Source organism: Pseudopipra pipra, chromosome 1 (genome assembly GCF_036250125.1).
Source record: "Pseudopipra pipra isolate bDixPip1 chromosome 1, bDixPip1.hap1, whole genome shotgun sequence".
NCBI classification, from domain to species: Eukaryota; Metazoa; Chordata; class Aves; order Passeriformes; family Pipridae; genus Pseudopipra; species Pseudopipra pipra.
Window position 1 is genome coordinate 143895104 of NC_087549.1, and position 23622 is coordinate 143918725.

Sequence of the window (23622 nt, forward strand, 5' to 3'; positions counted from 1 at the left end):
TTAACTGAACCTGATATCAAGAAACAGCCTGTGTTTACCATGCTAACCAAACACAGAATTCATTAGCAAAACAGAAGGTCACACTAACAATGTATTTAAAATTACGTATCTTCCAATGCATTATTTCTTTTCACTACTACTTTTTTCAAAAACATGTATGGGCAGCTAGGAGATGTGAACATTTACTGAAAATGTAAATGATGAAGATCCATAGTTAAGAACTGCAATGATATACCTGTATTAAAAAAAATTACTAATTTAATTGCTTTAATTTTACTGAAACAAAGCTTATATACAAACATGCTATTTTGTACTATTCAAAGTGTGCCTGGATCTTTTCTAATAGACTATGAAAGACTAGAAACATACTAAAAACCAAAGTGTGACACTAAAGCTGATGTAGTCTCTACAGTCACATGCTTAAAGTGCTGCCGCAACAGCAATGATGAAAAAACAAAGACAGAGAGAAACCAAGACATTTGAAAGATGAAGTCAAGAAGAACTTTTATTCTCACAAATCCCACTTACCTAATCTCTCTTTAAAATTAACTTAAATCCTTCACTATTGTACAGCAATAGCAAACTTTGATTTGAAGCATGAACAACTGTATATTTGTTATCAATCTCTATAATATGCACAATTTACCTTTGAGCAGTGGTCATGATGGCATCAACAACTTCAATTATTCTGTGCAAAGCTGAGTCAGTACCTATGGTCATATCAGTGCCACAGAAATCATTGTCTATGGATCCAACCATTCCCACAATGTTAAGGTAAGCATATTTCTTAACAGCCTCTGCATCAATCTTTCCTGTAAAGAAGTATCCAGAGAAAGAGCTGTAAAACTATTAAAAAAAATTCATTAGACATATTGCTTGGGTGCTCTACTTTTGTAAATTAAACATATCCAAACATTAAATTATGTTTAGATATTTTAGGTAACAAGGTTAGTCGAAACTACAAACAAAAGCCAATCAAACATCCAAACAAAACAATCCTGCACAGAACTCCTTACAGTAAGGAAGGAAATAAGAGCTTTTCAGTCCATCTCAAAGCGTTAGCAAATTATCAAGTTTTGTAACTAACCTTAAAATTGATGGTTTTGACTTTACACAGTATTATTCAAATTGTGGTCTCAGTGTATAATATGCAATGAAGAAGTAAAAGGATGCAAAGTGGATGTGATTATGGGCATATGTAAACAATTAAAAACCAGCATCAAACTTTTGAAGATTTCTCTTCTGCAACACTGAAAGGCTCTTGATTTCATTATTAATAAGCAAACAGAACAGAAAAGCTTCTAAGTCTTAGCTGTGTCTCCCAAGACACCAGTGAAAATGCTGCATCATCCACGAGTTCTAAAGGATCTCAAGGATGAAGTACCTTAGCTGCTTAAGCACGTAAAACTACCTTAGTATCTGTGGATGGGATGGTAGTAAATATAATACCAAATTTTTAATATAGGATTCATAAACTATGTATCAGTGTGTTTAATGTCTATATTAGAGAAAAACAGTAGAAACCATAATGAAAAATATAACTAATGTCCATGAAGATAAACACAGCATTGTGAAGAAGCATCAAAATGTATTTTATGAATGTATACCATGCATTACAAACCTTTTCTAGAGTTCCAAAGGTGACTTAATACATGAATAAGGGCTATATGGTTTATACATTGTACTCAGATTTCCAAAAAGCCATTGACAAGGTCTTTTGCCAAAGGATTTTGAGGAAACTAAATAGTCACCATATAAGAGAGAAGTATTCTCATCGAGTAAATAATGTGAAACAGAGGGGAAAAAATAAGAGAGAGAGGGCCATGGTAAATGCAAGTTCTTGTATCTGAGCAAGGTAACCAATGGAGTTCTACAGGGATCTGCACTGTTCAACACACTCAGCAATAACCTAGAAAAGGGAATGAGCAGCAAGGTGCCAAAGTTTACTGATTAAACTGAATCATTTGGGTTCTAAAAGTATGGAGTGTCTGAGAAGGAATGAAGAAGACTAGCAAGACACAATGTGCAGTAAAGTATCAGATGGAATTCATTACAGATAAATGTAAACTAAGACACATGAAAAATGTACCCTAACATTTCAAACAAAATAATGCTATTTCCAGCATAATATAATAATGCTGTTTTCATTAATAAATCAGCTTCAATGCTCAATAGCAGTCAAAAAAAAATCAAAATATTAGAAAATATTAGGAAGAGAATAGAGAACAAAACAAAGATCATTATACTACTGTGCAGATCCATGGTTTGCCCTCATCTTGAATACTGGGTGCAGTTGTGGTCCTCCACACCTCAAAACATGGTAGAACTGGAAAAGGTTCAGAGAAGGGCAACAAAGATGATCAAAGGTATAGAACTTACATACAGGGAACAAATAAGCAAACTAGGACTCTTCCATCTAGAAAAAGAGATGATGAAGGGAAAATAAGACAGCTGTAAAATCTCAAGTGGCATGCAGAGAGGAAGAAGGATTGATCGTTCACTGTTTGCTCTAATACAAAAATTACAGGCCATCAAACGATACTAGAAGCCAGCAGGATCAAAATAAACAGAAGAAGATTCTTCCCAATCTTCATTATTCAGTGAAGCTGTAGAACTCCTTGCTACACAATGCTTTTGGCAAAACTCTGTATGCTTTCAAGTAGACTGTATACATTTATGGAAGAGAAATTCATTAAGGACTGCTAATAGCATCTGGTTCAGGAAGTCCTGAAGGCTGAAATGGATGGAACCTATCAGAGTATTTACATATTATGAATAACATGTAATATCAACACAGCATTATTTTACTCTTTTACTCTTCCCTATGCATTCTCTTAGATGCTGTCAAAGACAACTACTGGGCTGGATGTACTTTCATCAACAGCCACATAATGTTCTGATCTTAAAAAAATAGTGACATTATAATTTTATAACAGCCAAACGTGTAGCTTGTTGCAGGAAAGGAATTACCATCCCAGTTTGGATATGAGGGCATACGGCTTTTCAAGCAGAAGGTTCAAAGCTCAGATCCTGAAAATGACTCATAATAGAGGAAAAAAGGCACACAGACTCTTGCCCAGTAACTTATTTGTCTTTTTCGAACCTTTATGATATGCATGAGAGGATGTACGGAAATCAAAAACTTATTTTATGAAGAATATCATACAGTTTCCTAGAATGAATGTATTTGACTTTTGAACTTTAGAAGTACTCTCTGGATACAGTTTCTGGATTTATAGTTTAGGGTGCATAACTTCCCTGCAGGTCGGACTGGAAGCCTAAAGGGTCTTAAAGGCAAACTTACCGTTCTGTGCCAGTTCTTCCAGAAGTCCACTCCACTCCTCCCGGAACAGGTTGGCGCCGGTTAAGCTGCCGTCCCCCCCGATCACACAGAGATTAGTGATGCCCCTCTGCACCAGGTTGTAGGCTGCCTGCAGGCGGCCCTCATGGGTACGGAAGGACTTGCAGCGTGCACTGCCAATAACTGTACCTCCCTAGGAAAAGGAAGTACAGCAGCTTTAGTTTATAGTCCAGTATATTACTGTATATTTTTAAGATGGATTAACGACGAATGTTGGGGCATAACATCCATCTTTAATTCTGAGTAAAAAGTGATGATGAACAAAGAATTAACAAACCTGCGGGAATTTATGTTCTCGAGAACAGATACACAGGGGAAAAATGAAAAAAACACTAAAAAATTACTGATAAACACCTACTCCAGAAGGAAAATGTTAAATGATTTGGGATTAATTTCAGTAGCATTACAATAAATAGGGTAATTGTTACTTATATGTAATGACATTAGTGAGAGTAATATACTAAGTAGCTAAGTATTTAGATGAATTTGCCTTAGTGTGACATTTTCCCCCCAATATCATGAAATATATTACAGTAAGAGAAAAAATACATTCCTAAAATTCAAAATTAGCATTTATCGTCATTCCACTGAATTACAGAAAGAACTGCCTTTAATGCCTTATAGATCAGACTAATGCTAAATTTTCTGATTTATAATTATCTGCTGCGTTTATTAATATGATTCAAAGAACTTCCTTCAGAAATGCTAGTTATTATTTTCAAAAATGACTGAAGTGCCCTGTCACTTCACAAAATTCCTGGGCATCTTGCTGAAAACACACTGTTTACACATCTTCTGTGTTTATGTTGTTCAGTCACTCAAGAAGTTTAATTTTTGCCTTATTTATTGTCACACTAAAAAGTAATATCAATTAAGACTGCAAAAACTTTTTCTTTCCTGCAAACAAATCCGGAGATGGTTAGCTCACTTTTGCATAAACATTTCCTTCACTTTAACTTATAATAAATCAGTCATGCCAATCTAAATTTGAGCTTCAAATCTGCAGACATTGTACTGATATGATCTGCCCTATCAATATATGATTCAGCTTTCAAGCCAGTCTTAGGCACTAATTTGCCATCTATGTTGCACAGCTGCCAGTGGGAGAAAAAAAAATGGAATAGAAGCAGTTCAGCTTCCTCCAGACAAAAAATTAGATGTATACAAAATGAAGATGTTCTTAAAAAGAAATCAGGACTAAAAAACACATCTAAACTAGGTATTTTCAAACTTAGAAAAAACATAGGTCTAAGTGGAAAAGAAATTATATATTTGAAACGATGTACTACTTGTTCTGATTAAACAGAAATATATGTTGGGCTGATAAACCTTTCCAGTCAAAACAACTAAACACATTCTGTAAGGTACATCCTCAGCTTCACTGCTGGTCTGTTGAATTACTAGCCACCAAGCTCAGATGTTTTTGTTAATACTATCTATCCTATATACATGTACAGGATATGCCTAAATCCTGCTCCTGCATATACTCCAGTGTGGCTCAGCCAGGGTAACTCAATTTTCTCTTAACCATAAGATGCACCTGGAAGATGCTCTTGGTCATATTGTTCAGATTTAGGACTCAATGACCCTTATGGGTCCCTTTCAACTTGATATTTACAGATTCTGCAAGACAGACATGGGGAAAAAAAAAAAAAAGGAAAAAATACAGTGGACAAAATATCTCACAGTATTCCAGGGCACTGGTTTAAAAAAAAAAAAAAAGTCTCTGCTAACTCTTTTATGTTTATTAGCTTTACAGAAAGCTCCAAAGAAACCCACGCTTCACCTGGAGGTAGTTTTCAGAAAGCCTGGCAAGCAGTAAGGCCTCTTCGCCAAACATAGCACCTGCTCTGGAAGAGGTAACAACATTACCATGCTGAGCAAAAGCTGAGGAGATCCAAAAGGCCACACTGCAGAAACGTTGTAATAAAAATGTACAAAGTCACTGGTATTACCTGAGCTCTGCAGAACTGCACTGTAATTACATCCATTACTGTAATTCCAAATCCACTTACACAGAAAGCCAACAGGGTTTCGTAAGAAAATATTTGCCTTACAAAACACAGTTGTTTCATGTTTTGGCCCTATAATGCCTTTTTTATTAAATATAGACTTCTCAATATGGCTTTAGGAGGCTAATGACATGTGATGTTGAAAATCTAGGACAAAGGTTTTCAAGATTATTTCTGTGCACCAAATACAAGACCACACCGAGATCTTTAGAGTATCAGACATCCATACTGTAGAAATCAGGCTCTACTGAAAGTGGTACATGCTGGCCACTCAGTCATCAGAGTTTAAATACATAATTACAGTGGCTGGCTGGGTCTAAAATTTTGATTCTTTTGTTTAAATAAAGAGGGTTTGTGTCCCACTCCCACCCCTTAACACTTACCACTTGCAGGATACTTGAAACGCTTTCCCATGAAACTTCTACAATATTATCACCTCCATCAACCATTCCCTGGTAACCCTGAAAGAGAAGGATTTCAGAAATCTGACTTAAAAACGGCATAAAATTTCCACTGCAGTAATACTCACCTTGTGAATTTCAATGCAACTTAAAGTAATTAAAAACACTGAATAAAAAAAATACTCAATTTAAATGAAACAACATTCAAGCAGGTATCACTGCTTTTTTTAATGGGGGAAAAAGGCAAAGCTTTTCCTAAAAGACCAGTTCCAAAGACAACTTGAAGATAAGGTAATACTTTACACAGATTAAACAGCTATTAAACTAGAATGTCAATGTGTTACTCCTTTCTTAGGAATAAATAGTAACTTTAAAAAAAACACACAAATAATTTTGAAACACATTATAAAATACGTTTCTTAAAAACAGAACCTCAGCCTGAGGTTGTGATCTTAGGAATCTACCTTTGTAACACATTGTATATTTTTCCCCCCAAGTTGGTATAAGCAAAACAAAATAAAGAGTAATAACCAAAATTTTTTCATAAAAGAAATCAAGTCACATAATCTTTTTTTTTGAGGCAGTTCCATAATAAATAAAGAAATTTAATAGAAGAAATTACAATTTTTAGTGATACATTTAAGAAATTCTTAATATCTTAACTTAAATGGTCTTCAGAAACCACTGCATGCTGTACTATGGAAAGAACTACACTTATTAGAAAGAAGGAAACCTATCCAATGTGCAGCTGAAGGGTTTTGTCATACCTGTCTACATAAATACTAGCAGAATGACAATTGTAGAGTCTTTTCCATTAGGTGATATTGTGAACACTGATTTAGAAAAAAAAAATAAGAAAACACAGCAAAGTTCTAACCTGGAAAATCCTAATTGACAGAGACACCAGAATAAAACTGAAATTACCATTCAGCTTCTAACATTTATTTAAATCCAAGGGGGAAAATACTCTAGGTTAAAGAAAGAAACAAAAAACCACTAAACAAAAATAACCATGACAATGTTTATGTCTCCACTTTTAGATCACACGTAGATATTCCCCATGCCAAGGAACAACTAGTTACCATTTTTTTAATATGCAGTTTTTGCAAAACTGTACATATTTACCTTTAGGGTTCTCAAAAAAAAAATCAGGTAGAACTAGAAAAAGAAGGGAGTTCAGAAGACAGCAAAGCTGACATTATAAATTAGAGACATTTACTTTGGCATGATTTAGAGTATATGCAGATTTTATTCAGTAAGCTGTGAAATGTACTAAGCCTACAGAGGCTTAAAAAGCCATATACGTTATATGAATACTATGTCAAACTTTGAGTCCTTACTATCAGGAGAGGATAAAAACATAAAGATAACCTGGGCATAGTAAAAGTACAAGTTACTCAAGCTTTCGAGGATTCTAGTACAGATTCCAAGCAGAAAGCAGAAAAGTTACTGCTCAGTGAGACTTGACTGATTAACTTACATATAAGATGATCAAGTAAGAGCAAGGAAACATCCAGATGGAAAACTACCTGTCTCTAATTTCTATCATCCAACAGACCTTTTCAGTATTATGTACTCTCTCCAGCTAACTTTGACATGTATCTAATGCATAAACATTGGATGGCTTGGGTTGGAAGGGACCTTAAAAATCATCTTGTTACAATGCTCAGTGGCCCATCCAACCTGGCCTTGAACACTTCCAGGGATGAGGCATCCACAGCTTCCCTGGGCAACCTGTGGCAGTGACTCACCACTCTGACAGCAAAGAATTTTTTCCTATATCTAACCTAAATTTCCTCACTTTCAGTTTGCACGTATTACTCCTTTTTCTATCACTATGGCTCTTGATGAAGCATCTCTCTCCAGCTTCCTTGTAGGCCCCTACATACAGGACATACTGTCCTGGATGCTCAGGTATACACATAGTGACTTGAAGCTAAGACATCATCAACACAATTTCTTCAAAATTAGGGCAAGTTGGAAAAGGAATAATGCTTAATTTACACATCAACTTAAAAAAAATTCTTTCTCAGATAAAGTGCAAAGATCTTCAGAAAGAATTACAGAACATGCTGAGTTGGAAGGGACTCACTAGGATCATTGAGTCTGATTCCTGGCCCTGCACAGGACCAAGAGTCACACCGTGTCCCTGAGGGTATTGCTAAAACGCTTCTTGAACCCTGTCAGGCTTAGTGCTGCGGCTGCTTCCCTGGGGAGCCTGTTGCAGCACCCAACTACCCTCTGGGTGAAGAAGCTCTTTGTAATACCCAATCTAAACCTCCCCTGACACGACTTCATGCCATTCCCTCGGGTTCTGTCACTGGTCACCACAGAGAAGAAACATTACAGTGGCTCCACTGAGCTTGATGAAGGCTCATAAATTCCTAGAGTTCACTCATCACAGTTTTGCTAGTTTCCCTTTTTTAAAAGCAAAGAATCCAACGTTCCTTATATCATTCATTAATAGAGTGAAAGCTTTTCCAATTTTATTGCTATTGACAACTACAACAACACAAAGATCCATAAGCAACAAAACCTGAAAGAGTAGTGTGGTGGTGTACCTTAACTCAGTTCGTAACACTGACTCTAGTAAGCTGAACTAAGCTGAACAAGCTAACTTGAGAGGAAAAACAAAAGACATGCACCCCAGAAACTGCAATATAATGCATATCATGAGACTCATGGATTAAAATCCTCAATTCACATATTACTGAATCTAAAACAGAAAAAAGCCAATGGGTGAACTACTATTGGAAACTGCCTGTAAGATTTGAAACATCTTATAGCTAGGCTAAGGAGGAGCTATGACCAATTCCTGTAACATGCATATTTAAAGTAGAAAGAATTCATGCATTTTGATCAGGAATCCATATCTGTGTACACAACTGAGAACTGGGGATGCATTAACAATTCCTCCCCTTACAAGGTAAGGATGGGGAGCCTTTGGAATCCTGATCTATTTGAACTGTTATATTAGCTTTTCCTAATTCAGTTGTTTGCTGAGGAGTATCTGTAAGCTACCTCTAACAATGTAGTTAGAATTTCCATGTTGTTTTCCATGCTATTAACCTATAGAATTAAAACAGCTTTCAAGAAAATCTAAAGAGAAAAAAAAAGGATGACTAATTATAGTTGAAGTATTAATAATGATCATGATTCCATTTATCACCTTAGTTATTACAACACTGGTGGGCTGGACAATCCATTTTAAAGGTGGAATTTAACTTGCATTAGGTTAAGAAATAGTTCAACACTGTTACAGTTGTACGGTTACTGAAAGTTACTGGCAGATGTGAATACAGACCTTAATAAAAAGAGGGTGGGAATCTGTCAATTTACACTAAAAAAAAATAATAAATCCTTACCTAGATGCTAAAAATAGCAGCTTGGGTACTAAGATACTAAACTAGGGGGCAAGAATGGAAAAAATAAATTGTCAAAAGTACAGAAAGCAGTATCTGAAGATGTGCCCCATTTTATGTTTTGTCCTTCCTTTATCCAAAATCTGAACATTCAGAGATGAACATGAGGAAATCTCTGTGGGTCAAATGTTCACCAGGTACATACATACACACTGCAACTCCTGGAGAGAGTAGCAGGGACAGCAAACCTTGCTTCCAGTCTACGCTCTCAAGACAAGAGCTTTTGAAAAACAACAAGCCACCTTCTGATACATTACATGTGAGACATTTGGGGCTTTAAGTTATTTGAGTTTACTTACTGAGATTTTTAAGCTACTGCTTGACAACGTAAAATACCAGTGTCACTGAGTGCACAGACCACCACATAAAAGACATGAAGTTTTCCTCACAGAAATCCGTGACTGCCGTACCATTGCATTTCCAATGCTGGCCTCTGGAGAAAAAGACTCTTAATCAAGATGAAGAATCTAAAAGCTCCATAGCTTAGTAGTAAGAGCACGCATCCAGTGGGAACTATGTGCTTCAATCCTGGAAAAAGGGCAGGTTATTTGTAAAAATATTTAAGACCTCAGTTTCTAAAACGAGTTGCCAGAAATGAGAGGTATCATTTTTTCTTCCCATTCTCAATTAAAAACAACAACAACAAAAAACCCCCAAACTGACTTTAATAGTTTTTGATTAGTGAAAAAAAAAAGTCAACTAGCCTCCTAGAGCAGCCTGGAACTCTACACATACTTCCATCTCCAAGATTTTCATAGCATGAGTGAAATTAAACCATGAGTATTCAAATTTTACTTCAGACTGGGGCAGATTTTAGAAACAATGTGATGCTAGTCAAGAAGAGTGACTACAAACTGTTTATATACTAAAATTAAATACTTTAAGATGATAATATGTATAACACATAAAAGTATGGCAACTGGATAGAGTAAGCATTTCTTCCACAAATTAACAGCAAAATTTTGAAATGTGTTAATTTTAATTAATTAAGATTTTTTAAAAAACACCTTAATTCACTGTATTTTATAGCTATAAATTTACAGGGTTTTATATTAATTATATAAATGGTATACAACAAATTATATTTTTATATAAATTATTTTATAGTCTTAATTTTCACGTAAGTTGGTTTGGTTTTTTTTTTCTTTTGGGAATTGAAGTATGTCCAAATAGCCCATGAATTCCAATACGTAATGTTTCTTTCTTTAGGTTTTAGTAAAACCAACTTAAAAAAGGCTACCAAATGACATACCTAAATCATTATCAATTTTATTTATCTTGGTACTGTCTCATCATGAAATGAAGCAAAATGGAATTAGGAAACTGAAGGAAAACAAAGTTACTGTTTTACTTAGAATAAGGAGCTAGTTTTGGCCACACCTGTAGAAGACGGTTTTACAGAGTGTATGACGACTACAGCAAAGTAAGCTTGAAAAGTCTGAGACCTTTAACTGAATTTCTGGATCTAAATAAGAAAACTTTTTTCTCCTTTTGGATATTGTCACTTCAGGTTTTCCTTCACTTTTTCAGAGCAACTTCAATACAACTATCACTTTCCCCTGACCTAAGTGTGCTTAGTTAAAATGTGTACTCAAAATGTAGGCCAAAAATATACTATTCTCTTTGCTTAACACACTCGTCTGCATTCGATAAACTGTAATTTAGAAGAAACACCTTAACGAAAGTATGACATAACTTCAAGTATACACAAAAATACATCTCTGTATACATCATTCAAAGGCTTATAACAGGGAACATTAGTGACAAGTCTCACCCTAAGATTTTTACCTTCTACTACACTTGTCACCTTCATCTGTTTCCTATTTCAACCGTGTGAAATTAAATAGCTGTTTCATTTCCAAGCTTGTAGCTGTGTTTCTCTGAAGTACTTGGATGTATTGTGAAAGAAAACTGACTTCATATTTCAATTACCACAAAGTCAGAGAAGAATAAAGCTTAGCATTGGGTACTTCCCAAAATGTAGAACTGAATGGACTAATCTAAAAGCAAAGATCTTTTTCAGAGCCCATACTTACAGTGAAATGTGCATTTTTGTCCCAGACCACACTGTTACATTGAAGATGGAATGACAATATATAATGGTAACTCAAAACTCCCAACACTGACCTGATTTTTACAATTGCTTTTCATTCAGAAATATCTGTGACTTCACTCTGGCAAGCTCTAACACTTCAGAGAGGAACATGATAACTATTTTGCTAAGTTCAGAAAAAACAAATATTCAAATTTCTCTAGAAATTTATCATTGAATACACTCTGTGATACAAAAAAATTTTTAAAAGTTGAAAAGAGGTGGTAATTCTTGAGTCAAACCTAATTTAAAATAAATTCAAATCCAAGTTCTGGCCTACAGATGGCCAAAAACCCCTCCTTACTTCCAGACAAGTATCTGACCCACTTCAGATGCAAAACAGCTGAACACTGAGGGAATTCCAGAGATTGGCCATGTAATTAGCACACACTAAATGTTCAGAGCAACTTAGTGTAGCACTGTAGTACAAAAGAATTTTGGAGCACAGTCCTCTGCTTATTTGCATTTCAATATGCTTTGCATCTCATTAGTAAATGAGCCATAGGAATAAGCAGACATGGAAAAAAATGGGCAAGTAGCTACTTTTAAAAGATAAATTGTATATCTGGCACGCACAAAACTAAAACCAAAGTATTTTCCTAGCACTTCTATGAATTCTGGTACTCCTTATTTTTATATTAAACATTAAAATTACAGTTTACTGGGAATATTGTCTATCAAGTTTTCCCCCATATCAACTTTTTATTATGATTTGTAATAATCTCAAACTACTAAGGATTTGTACAGGAATTCCAGTGGGAACAGAATGACTTCTTACTAAATATATTTACAGCAAATTATATAAAAACTGAAAGTATCCTTTATACAGAACTCTAACATAGTCTTCCAGTAAAACATACACATAAGTATTACCTACACATTTACATTAAACTTGTCTCATGATTTTTTCGTATCACATAATTGTTACAGAAGTAACAATCTTTACACACACATAGTCACAAGCTTCAACCAAAAAATTCTGATGTCTGGACACACCACTAATGGTCAGGTTTTTGATGGTTTTTTCGTTTGGTTGGTTTTTTGTTGGTTGACTTTTTTTAGTAACAACTTTCCACCTATTAGCCAGGACAGATGGCATCAGCCTGACAGTACTCTTGATCAAAACCAAGTTGTACAGTCTGTGAAATGAGGGTGATGACACATCCTTATCATACACTGGGAAAATAGACTGAGGAAAGGCAAAGGTTAAAAATCAGTAGTTCAAACGGGTTTAGGGAAGTATTTATAAAGTACAATAAATGGAGTCAAACATCTAACAAGTGCACAGATACACAGCTCACTGCTGGGTGACAACCATCTCTGGTTTTCTCAGTATTTTCAAGCTTCTGGTAGCACATGAAGAATTCCATACATTTAAAAAATTACTTTTAAATTACATATTTTCAGAACACCTTGTGAAAAGTAAATTTCCACAAAAATAAAAAATACTAAATAAAACATATGATGAAAGGGAATGGCATCTAGATTTTTTTAAATTTAAACTAATCTCCATGACGTTTCCACAAAAACTCAAGTGCAGTCAGAGGACAAAATACAGAATGAATAAATCAAAAAACTAACCTCATAAACAAAATAGACTTTGGCTTTTACATAGATTCCCATGCGTACTACTGCGCGCACAGCAGCATTCATACCTGGGAAGAAAAAGCAAAAACATTGTTATAGGTCATCCAATATTTTCTGTATGCTACAAATATTGTCTTAAAAACAAAGGCAACATTAATTCTTTCCTAGAGAAAATGACCAGCATCTATTAAAACAGAAATTTGCCTAATGACAGTGCAATCAGCCCATGAGCACGAAGGGTTCAGACCTAGTCTTTGTTACAATAATTATGTGGATGCCAGTATGTGTGTTAATCAGAGATTAAATTGCTGCTGACTGTAAAACAGCATTGTAAAAGTAACAGCTACTAAATAAGAAGGCAAATTAATTTCACAATAATGATTAGTTTTCTATCTGAAATGCAAAACATTCAGCTAGTTAAAACTTAGCTTCTTGAAATGAGAAATTATACTGTAACAGTTCTTTTTTCTGAGATTTCCAAAGTAACACAGGTGTTATATACATACAATATTTTGCTGGGAACAGAGTCAAAGTTGACCTGGACAGATGCTCATTTAAAAAGACAGAAATAGCAGTAAATTAACATAAAAAATGCAACATAGGCTCATTTGATAGAAAGTGTCTAAATGCTACTTTGCTTCCAGAATTGCAAGCTAAAGTTGTAATTCCCTGCTCACAGACATCTGACAATTCTACTCCTGTAAATCTTCCATTAAAGTCCCATGGTCAAACACAACCTCACGAGTAACACTGGAAGTTCCACTGGTGTCCCTGCATGGGTGAAATGAATTTCTGTTATGACTCATCCCTTCAGATACTGCATTACCTTACCCATTATTCAGGAACTTTTGAAAAGTAATACACTAATTGCTTCCATACAACTATAACAGACACAAGAGATTATGCAAAGCATGAAGACAAAGAAACAGCCTTGGCACATCAGTTGAAAAGGGATTCAAGACACATGACAATCCAAAGCACTGGGCACCAATTCTCCAAATCTGATGCACTAAATATAACAAAATAGCAAAGCAGCAGGTCAGCTCTGATGTTTCATATAGACGTTAAGTGTTCACTTCTCTGGAAATAAAAAAGCCGGTACCTAGAATATATAAACCCACAACACAGCAAGCCACAAAGTATCCTATAGTATCTACCATTAGTAGAAAAAATACTGAGCTGTAATAGTCAGCCTGTCTAAATAAAGAATGAGGCAGAGGTTTTCCCTAAGATTAATTCCTTAAGAACACACGGGGAAGTCCCTGAAGGTAACCAATGTGAAACTAAAAACATTAACTTTGCCAAAATCAAAAAGTTGCTTTTGCTGTTTCTGTAATGTCACTTCAACGTAAGATAAGAGCAACAAGTAACAGTGTTTTTAAATCAATTCTGTATTAGGAAATAGCAGCAAGAATTCTTTCAGCCAGAGTCAGCCTTGCGGCAGAGCTGGAAAAAGTTCTCAAATGCCAAGACAGCTAAAAGCACAGCTTTAGACGAAGAACTGGATGATGCCAAAGAAAAGCAGAGAATCTCATCTGACAGCCTGTACTGAAAAGAAAGTTAGCATGCTAAATCTCAGATGAAACATATCACTACACAGGGCAGAGTTATCTCCTCAGGGAAACAGTTTTCATAACAAAATTAATACCCCCACCCCCTTCACACACCATGTCCCCTGAAAAATGGAGACAAAGACCTTTAACTTGACCAAACCGACAGTCCACCACAGCACTGCCATTTTCCACAAACAGGGAAGACGTCAGCACAAAGTACTCCTTTCACCAAAGCCACAGCTTGCTTCTATTAGTGCACATGTTGTGTGGGAGGCTTTTTTGTTGTCATTGCTTGGCAGGGAAATTTTTTTTGGAGTTTGGCTTTTTGGGGTTTTTTTTTGGAGGAGGGTTGCTGTTGTTTGGTTTGGTTTGTTTATGGAGGGTTTATATATATATATATATTATATATTTTTATATATGTACCTATATGTATTTGCTACATATATATTCATAATACAGCCACATACTTTCTTAGTGAATACCTTCCAGTTTCCATGTTTCTTGAATGAAAAATGGGTAAAATTCACAATTTACCTGCTGCAAGAAAGGGCAAAAGCCCAGGAAAAAAAAGCCCCACAGATTACTGACAGAAAGCATCTTCCCAGTACCACCACTGTAACATTTTAAGTTTATACAACATACATTTTATTATTATTTGGTGATCTGTATTTTATCTCCTTATACAGAAAAAGGACTTGGGTGTCTCCTGGTAGGCTCCTAAGCAAGTGGCTTAGATTTCAGAATGGCTGAAGACTAAAGCATGTCATAATTTGATACCTACAAAATACAGTTAACACATTGAAGCTTTAGCTTGCTACAGTTTGGCTGCCTAAATCTAAATACACTGGTTGCAGTAATTGAAGTCTGCAAATACACAAAATTTCATAAAGCCTCTGCAGAACTTGTCTAATAAAACGTTGCCATATTTGATAATTTGTGGAGTCTTACAACAGTATTTATGAATTACCATAATAACTATGAAATGTAATTATATGTTTATTACTCAAAAAGAGATTTACTGAGTTAACCATGGATTTAGTCCTGAATAATAAATGCAGCCTGATAAACATACAGGATTAGAATAGCAGCCTCAAAAGAAAGCCACGAGTAAAACCAGTATGGTTTTTTTATAACATAAGAATTATTTAAAATCTTTCTGAATTACCACTTGTTTGTGCATTGAAGCCTTGGAAAGACGAAAAGATTCATTTTGCTCTTTTGGACTCAGCAAAGATTAAGTAAACTGTAACTACTTACAGGGCTTTACATAACATCTGAATAACTTAAAAATTGATAATTTACTGTCTTTGATATTGCCTATTCAATTGTCTTTAAAAAAAAAGAAGAGTTAGTTTTCATAGCAGGGTTACAAACAGTACTGCAGAAGTCCTTAAATTATCTCTGCCTCCAAAAGAGCATTCCTCTCCTGTGCCTACATCCTGCTCCACGTACATATGCACCACTACAACAGAGGAGGTTCTGCACTGTTTTGTGTTTAAGCCCAGCTTGCCCCACTTTAGTCAGCTAGACATGCCTTTAAATAAATAACTGTAATACAAACCATACAAAAGAAAAATCAAAACTATGCATCTTGGACAAGCATCAAAAAATACTTAAGTACCACCAATTTTAAAGATAAACATTGGCTTTAACACAGGCTTAATGACTTAGCACATATGTTTATTAAGCACTGAATAAAGATTCAGACTTACAAGACTATATAGCAAAAAACACCAAGGAAAATGTCTAAACATTATCAAAAAAAAAGGCTTTATTCAAATATGTAAATGGCTATGTCAGTAAGCATGTAAGAGCCTATAATCATCAAAAGAAAATCAGTCAAGTACAAGAACTGAACAAAGCTTGAAGAAAACAATTTGGGTTTGTTCTATTTACTTTTAATTACATCACAGATTTTATTGCATATAATGACATGACATCACAGATTTTATTGCATATAATCACAGTAATTATTCTAGATACCTGAAGAAAATACTATACAATTTTTCTGAACAGTAATGCTGTATTAGATCAGAACATTCTAGTGCACAAACACATACAACAGCAAAACATCTAGACAACACATATTTATTTCCTTCTTAAAAACTAAAATAAAAATCTTAAGAGACCAGTTTCAATCACAGAATCCACTAATTATAGTAGCAGTTCCTCAGAAATATTAAATACATTGAAATAGTTACACTCATTCATTAATAACTACATTTCTAATTTTACACACAAATACTATTTGTAATATTGTATCTATGGACACATACAAATGGATTTCATACATATGTCTATATGTATGCACTATTCTTAGCTGGGTGCCTTTGGGGGGGGCCAGAATTCAAAAATTCCTTGTGAATATGTTCAAATCACCTAAGTGTTAATAAATAAAACTCTGTAATTTGGACAACATAAGAGGAGTGTGGGTTGTTTGTTTGGGTTTGTTTGTTTCTGCCTTAAAAAAACCCAAAAACTTATTTATTTTATTGTACTAGTTCAGTGGCCTATGATGAAAAAAGACATTTTGCCACCGGGATAAGATCAGTACATCTGTGCTACCACGTTAAATATGTCTCATCATGTTCCTCGGAAGCCTGTAATGCTTCAAGAGCAGAAATACGTAGGTCTTTGCTTCCACAGTCATGGTCTATGGTACTCCAAAAGTCCAGAATCCAAGAGGCTATAGGGTTCTTTTTAAGCTTTTCTAAACCCAGTATTTGCTGAGTGAGTTGAGCTTTTTTATTTTTTCAGTGGTAAGATTTCTTCTTCCAATCTAAGTTACCAGGACAAGAGCCATACACCTACACCACTATACTAAATATGCCTTGAAATGTTGGGAACCCTGTAATGCCTCAAACGTTACTTCAGCAGGATGGGCTATGATATTCCCGACCATTATGTCCCTCACTTATGCTGTCTTCCACAACACTGAATCTTTTGAGCTTATCTCAAAAATAACATGGTCATATTCAAAGACAATAATCCAGAGCCAGTAAACTGGGCAGCAGCTCAGCAGCCACACACACATCCTTCCCCAGCAGTGCACAATCACCTTTATCCAGCAGCTCCCAGATGACTCTTCCTGTTGTGAAGCTGTACCTACCACAGTCCCAGAATAAGCACCTGTTTGGAGGTTGTGGAACATAAGTGACCTACGGTGGCCAAAATTGTCTGTGGCAGCCACTGGTAACCCACATGAAGTACAAGCAGTGTACTTCATGACCTGAAGCAGACCATGGCCAGAAAATCCCACAAAGGGAAAACAAAAGCGTGACTTAAAACCCATCTACTAAACCACTTTTCTGAGCTGCAACCACTACAATTTAGAAATAGTCCAGAAAACCAACCCAATATTTATAGAGAATCAATTGTCAAAACTTCTTTGCCTCTCAAGGCACTCATAATTATGGTGGGAAGTATTTTAGTTCACAATTTAACAGCTAGCAAGCTAAAGTGATGGACTATCAAGTTTAGTACTTATACACATTAGGTGTACAAAATACCAGTCTTTTTTCACTGATAAATTAACTCCACCAAACAAAAGAATAATGACTAAACCATAAGAGTCCCGGTATAACACGTATACATTCTATAGTCTTTAACATTCTACAGGTAGAAAAGGGAAAAAAAAAAACTTTCAAGAAAATAGCACAAATGGGGGGAAGTAATTGAAAACTTAACAAGCCCTACAAATAGAATGGCTTGTGTAATTTACATAATGCTACTTCTAAATTAAGAAGTACAATAACAGCAAAGGCAGTAACTTCTATTTTAAAATAATTTCATGTATATTTTAATCTGCACTAAGATTTACAGCCCAATCTAAATCATGGCACCTATTGATATGAAGATTATGTGTTTACTGCAACAATAATGGGTGTTTTTTCCACTCAACTGTTTGTGAGTTTAGTTTGGATTAGATACTCTGATTTCTAGTGTCTAACAAATCCAAAACAAAACAGGAGACTGGAACTCGTTTTTAATATTAAAACTTTTTTGCCTACTTCAGAGTTAGTAGCTTTGCTTCACCTACATTTTGCTTGAACATACTATTTTGAAACATCAGTAATAGCAGCATATTTCCTTCTGCGTTATACTTCAGGACTTAACCTCTCTCACAGGTTTACACTCTGTCCTACAGAGGACAAATGACCTTGACAGGGCATGACTCATTCTGTCCCTTGTTTAACTCCTAATCTAGTCTGCAAACTGACTTGAGGTTGCATGTTTTAGACATCTATGCTGTTACCAAGATAGGTAGGTTACATAGGGTTATGGTCCTCAACTGTGCTGTGTGATTCAGCAGAAATTATCAAGTTCTAAAATGTTAGGGTTTTTATTTCCTTGTTCTTCTAAGTTAGGACAACAATGCTGCCGACAAACCAGCTTGGAAGGCACCCAGTGTACTTTGTTTGGTCTTTGTGACAACCCCACTCCTCAGACAGCAACTTTCCCAGCCTGTTACTTTGGAACTCTCCCTGTAAATATGCTTCAGTGGCAATCTGCCAGATAATAAAGTCTAGATGTGGATTGTGCGAGTCCTTTAAATGCCTTAATTCACATAGTGGCAAGTGCAGATTAGTACTTTATAAAAGGAGATGCATCTGCTGCTGCATTATATAATCTCCAGCCACGCGGAAGCAAGTTGAAGGGCTCAGCCTCTTGCTGAACATGCTACTGCTGCTTGAGGCAGTGCCCTGCCACACTTTTAAATTAAAATGGCGATTTGGTGACCAGATCATTAAGACAGAGATGCCCCGATTCCCAGTCCCTCCTAGAATCATTTAGCAGCGTAAGTGATGTCACTGAGAGCAAACCGTGCATAAAACTTGAACAAGTGTAACCCCACCCAGGGGCAAAAAAGAAGCCTTTTAAACGCATCAATTTGCTTTTCCTCCAGAACTGCAACGTTCTCCTCTCCGATGGCACCAAATCCCTTTCATCCCGATTAGAGTTTCGGATAATCCCAGGTAAACCCGGGGGCTCCCCGTTATTCTGCGGGCAGGGGGAGGGAGGATGCTTCTCCCAGCCCAGATGACGCAAAGAGGCGGAATCTGCAGCGACTCGCAGCGGATCACGTACACACCGGCGGTGGGAGGGAGCGCGGAGACACTGGTCCATGCGAGCTACTGCCACATGGACGCACCGTGGAGCGAGGGGAAAAGGAGAGGAGACGAGAGGAGAGGCTGCTGCTGCCGCCGGGGCAGCCGAGCAGGATTCCCTGGCCGGGGCTGCGGGCTGGTCCCGACAGCTCGTGTAAAAGCTGGCGAGAGACTGGTCACTAGACCACCAAGCCCAAGCAGAAAGGAGACCCCCACCCACCATTCTCTTCACAAATGCAGATGAGTGCCGCTTTTTCTCTTAAGAGAAAGTAGTTTCGAGATACTCCCGGGGGAAAAAAAAAAGTAAAATAACCATAATTTTAGGGAAGGAGCTAAAAACAATCATCACTGAACAATTCTCCTGGCACACGCAAGCAAGAGTCCTCTGGAATCGCACGGCGCATTTCCCGTTTGAAACTTTAATTAACTGAAACTTCGAACTATTAAGGAGGTTTTCTGGTAGAAAAGGGGAAACGAAAGTGTAGAAAAACCTAAATTTTTGACTAGGTATATTGCGATGAAGCCTGTTTTCTTCCCCTTCCCTCTCAATGTCTGTAGGTCTTTTGTTCGCCCTGTCCTGTAGTAGCTACGACTCCCTCTACGCTGAAGAGATTTAAGGAGGTGAGACTCCTTACGTACTCCTGAGAGGGGCAGAGTAAACTGCCATCTGAGCGTTCTAAACCACGGGTAGGCACATAGACGTGTTCCCGGTGCCAGAAGGAAGCGAAAAGCAGATGAGGCGAGGGCTGGCAGAGCCCCAGCAGCGCAGCCTCCCTCCCACCCGCCGTGCAGAGCGGCACGACCTCCTCCTCCCCCGCTCGCATCAGCCATCCCTCCTCACCCTCCTCTCCCCACCACCTCCCGAGGGGACGAGACATCTTGGTGGTAAAAGTTACTGCAGTGTTTCTACCCTCTCCCCTGCCTAGGCTGGCTGAGAGGAAACGTGACGAGACAGCAAGGGAGGAGGAATGGTTGAGGGGATGTTTGCAGCTCAGGCACCCAGGCCGCACAGAATTATTATTTATCTTTTAAATGCTCTTAGTAGGAGAGCCGGCTCGAAGGCCAGCAGGGTAAGAGGAAGCCGAGAAGCACGGCAATCCCGCGTGGCGCCCTCCCGGAGCCCTCTCTCCACTCCATGTGCTGCACTGTGGGTTCCCGCCGCCAGCCCCGGGGCAGCCCACGCTGCGACGGCACCCCCGGCCTCCCGCATGGGCGTCCTGCCAGCCGGGGAGGCCCTTCCTTCCCTCCTGTCCCTCTCACACCGCCCCCGAGGGGCTCCTCATCCTCTCCTTCCACTGCCCCACTCCCCGCCATGCCCGCAGCTCCCCCGCGTTCTCCTTCCCCTCATCCTCCCCCTGCTCCCGGAGCGAACGGTGTGAGCCGCTACCTTGGGCATCGCCGCCGCTGGTCAGCACCCCGATGGCCTTCCCGGTGCCCGAGAGGTTCTCGAAGAACTTGGGCTGGTGATCCATGGCGCTGCAGGGGCGGGCGAGGCAGAGCGCGGTGGCTGAGGGAGCCCCTGGCCGCGGGGGTCTGGCCGCGCTCCGCTGGACCGGGCGCTCGGGCTCTGCGGGGAAAGAGACCGAGCAGCCCGTGCTAGGTGTGCAGCTACCGATAAGTGTACCTCCGCAGAAGAACTGCGGTGAGCGAGCGGCTGTGTAAAAATGCTCGGGGGGAAAAAAAAAAAAAAAAAAAAAAAAAAAGAAAAAGCCGAGCAGAGCTTGGAGCGGATCAACAGCCCGGCAGCTCCTCACGCCGCCACCGCCCCCCGCCTGTGCCCCGGCGCCGCTCCCTCCCCGCGCGCCGCTGACAGCGCCGCGCAGCCCCGCCCTCCGCCGGCCCTGAGCGAGCGCGGTGATTGACAGGCCCGGCGGCCAATGAGCGGCCGAGCTGCGGCCTCGAGCGCGGCGGGGCGGGGCGGTGGCGTTCGGAGGGCGCGGGCAGGTGGGAGGGGGCGGCGGCGGCGCCTCAGCGAGGCGGGGGTGGCAGCGCCGCCTTCCCTCCCTCCTGCTCTCCCCCTTCCCTGCCCCCCGGCGCCTCAGGTGGGGGCGATGCGGGAACGTGGCTGGCGCCTCAGCAGGGCTGCAGCGCGGGGGAGGGAGCTGTTTCGGCCGGAGTTGGCTCATCCCGCCCGCAGTAGCGGCTGAGGAGCGCCGTGTGTCCCCGCCGCGCCCGCGGGAACCCTGGGCAGCCCCTTCGGCGGGAGCGCCCTGGCGGTCGCGGCCGTGCTGGGGCTGCCGTCAGCGCAGGTTCCAGGGGGAAATCCGCCTCCAGCGTGTCGGCTCCTCGACGCCTGAAGCCTCTGAGGCGGCTCTGCCTCCTCCGCACGCCTGCTCGGAAGCCTCCGGCGGGGAGCACGGAGCGCGGCTCCCACTGGGAATGCACAATAGGCAGAGTCGATCCTGCTGGCGTCTGGCAAGGGGCCGTATCACAGGGCCCGGCCCTCGGCAGGCAGGGAAACTCACTGGTCCGGAGCTCTGCTCATTCTCTTTTTATTTCTCATCCCTCCTCAGGTGTGTCTCCCTGCTGAGGCATCTCACTTCTGCCGTAATAGAAGTTCAGGAGCCAGTATGAAAAGGAATTTATTTCAGTGAGTATTTACAGCTTAGAGATTGAGGCTAAGAGAGCAACAGGCAAAGCACTTGGGAGAAATTACTCTAAGTAGGAATCCCAGTCTTTCTGCCTTCCTTGTTCTCCCATTAGACACTGGTTGCATTTCTTGGGAAGTGCTTAATACTCCTAGAACAGTGTTCTCTTAAACTCACTGTATTGCAGCACCTCACTAGGGTACAACAGAATAATTCTGTTGATCATAGCAGTGTGTATGGTCAGAGAAACAGTTTAAGCTCCCAGTTTTGGTAATTTAAGCAAATAAAGCTACCTTATCCTGTATACAGTTCTTTGTGGCACTTAGCGTAAGTAAAAGTATTTGCAGAATCGGGCTAAGTTACTTGCCCAAAATTATAAAGCAGTTTAGGGAGAGAGTCTGGAACTGCATCAAAATGCTGACTCAAGTTTTATATTTTAATTGCTGTAATAATTATTGGTTTTATTCAACATCTTCATCACATCATAGACAACTTACATTGTAAAAATACACGTGCTCATCCTGTCGTCTTTCCCACAGACCAACGTGGTAGTACAGTCATTTGAGTACTTTGAGTCAAAATTACTCAATAAATGTTTGAAGAAGCCATATCTACAAATTGACGTCTATACCTAAAGTGTGGGCAGCTCACGTTTGCAAATCTACAGAGGCTAAAATGAGTGTGATTTGACAACAGAAAAGACCTATTGCCAAATCATTTGCATATCACGAACAATAGTGATTTTACAGGGAATTTACTGTAACCTTTCCTGAATCCGAAGAGAGCTCTGAGTCACAGATTATAAGGAAGGTGAACTTTTGTTATAGAAGTATGTAAATATCCACGGAGTCACACTGTGTTCTAAGGGTTCTTGTTTGAGTTGGAGTCATGTTAGTTTCTTGGAGAGTAAGTCTACAAAAGCTAAATTAAGGCCTTTGGGTGATCTGGGACTTGATCCAAACCTGTAAATCAATAGGAATGTCTTTTGCTAATAGAAACTATTATGACTACTTTAAGGTCATTGACCAATGACCATTGTCATCTCAGCAGCACTTGGAGGAAGATTTTTATTTCTTCTGTTTGGTTTGGTGCAGATATTTCACCATTTTTTAAAGTTGGCTATTTGCATCAGCCAAAGCATTCACACTTTATCTGGAAGTAGACTTGTCCCTCTTGCTTCCAAATACAACCTTCATGCTTATTTTCCAAAAGTATTTTTTTTCTCCAATTGCTTAATGGTACATCATAAACTTAAAAGTGATGTATTTTATCACTGTTGTATAACTAGGAATCTGCCTCTGATTTCACTGTCTTCATCATTTATTATAGCTGCTCCTTGTTCTTCAGCAGAGCTCTTGGGGAATAATTGTGTTTTGGCTGTGTCAGGTCATTAAAGAAGAGGTGGGAGGAGAGGAAAGGATATGGAACTGCTTGTTCCTGAGGCTGTCTTAACATACATAAATATCTAGCAGCAATACAATTGCCTATAATCTTAAAA

General features: G+C 38.8%; 1 protein-coding gene across 3 annotated transcripts in view; it reads right to left on the reverse strand.

Moving 5' to 3' along the window:
- The window catches only part of PFKP (phosphofructokinase, platelet), a 44823-nt gene extending 23511 nt beyond the window's left edge, over positions 1 to 21312 (reverse strand). The window contains exons 1-5 of one of the 3 annotated variants that reach the window (XM_064637589.1): positions 20924 to 21312; positions 12870 to 12943; positions 5757 to 5834; positions 3305 to 3494; positions 647 to 812 (exon numbers count right to left, since the gene is read on the reverse strand). In XM_064637589.1, the coding sequence (XP_064493659.1) occupies positions 647 to 812; positions 3305 to 3494; positions 5757 to 5834; positions 12870 to 12943; positions 20924 to 21008 (593 nt within the window). In that variant the 5' untranslated portion in view covers positions 21009 to 21312. The remainder of the gene's footprint in view (positions 1 to 646; positions 813 to 3304; positions 3495 to 5756; positions 5835 to 12869; positions 12944 to 20923) is intronic. The other 2 variants (XM_064637596.1, XM_064637579.1) reach the window with 2 other exon arrangements.
- Positions 21313 to 23622: the final 2310 nt, after the last annotated feature.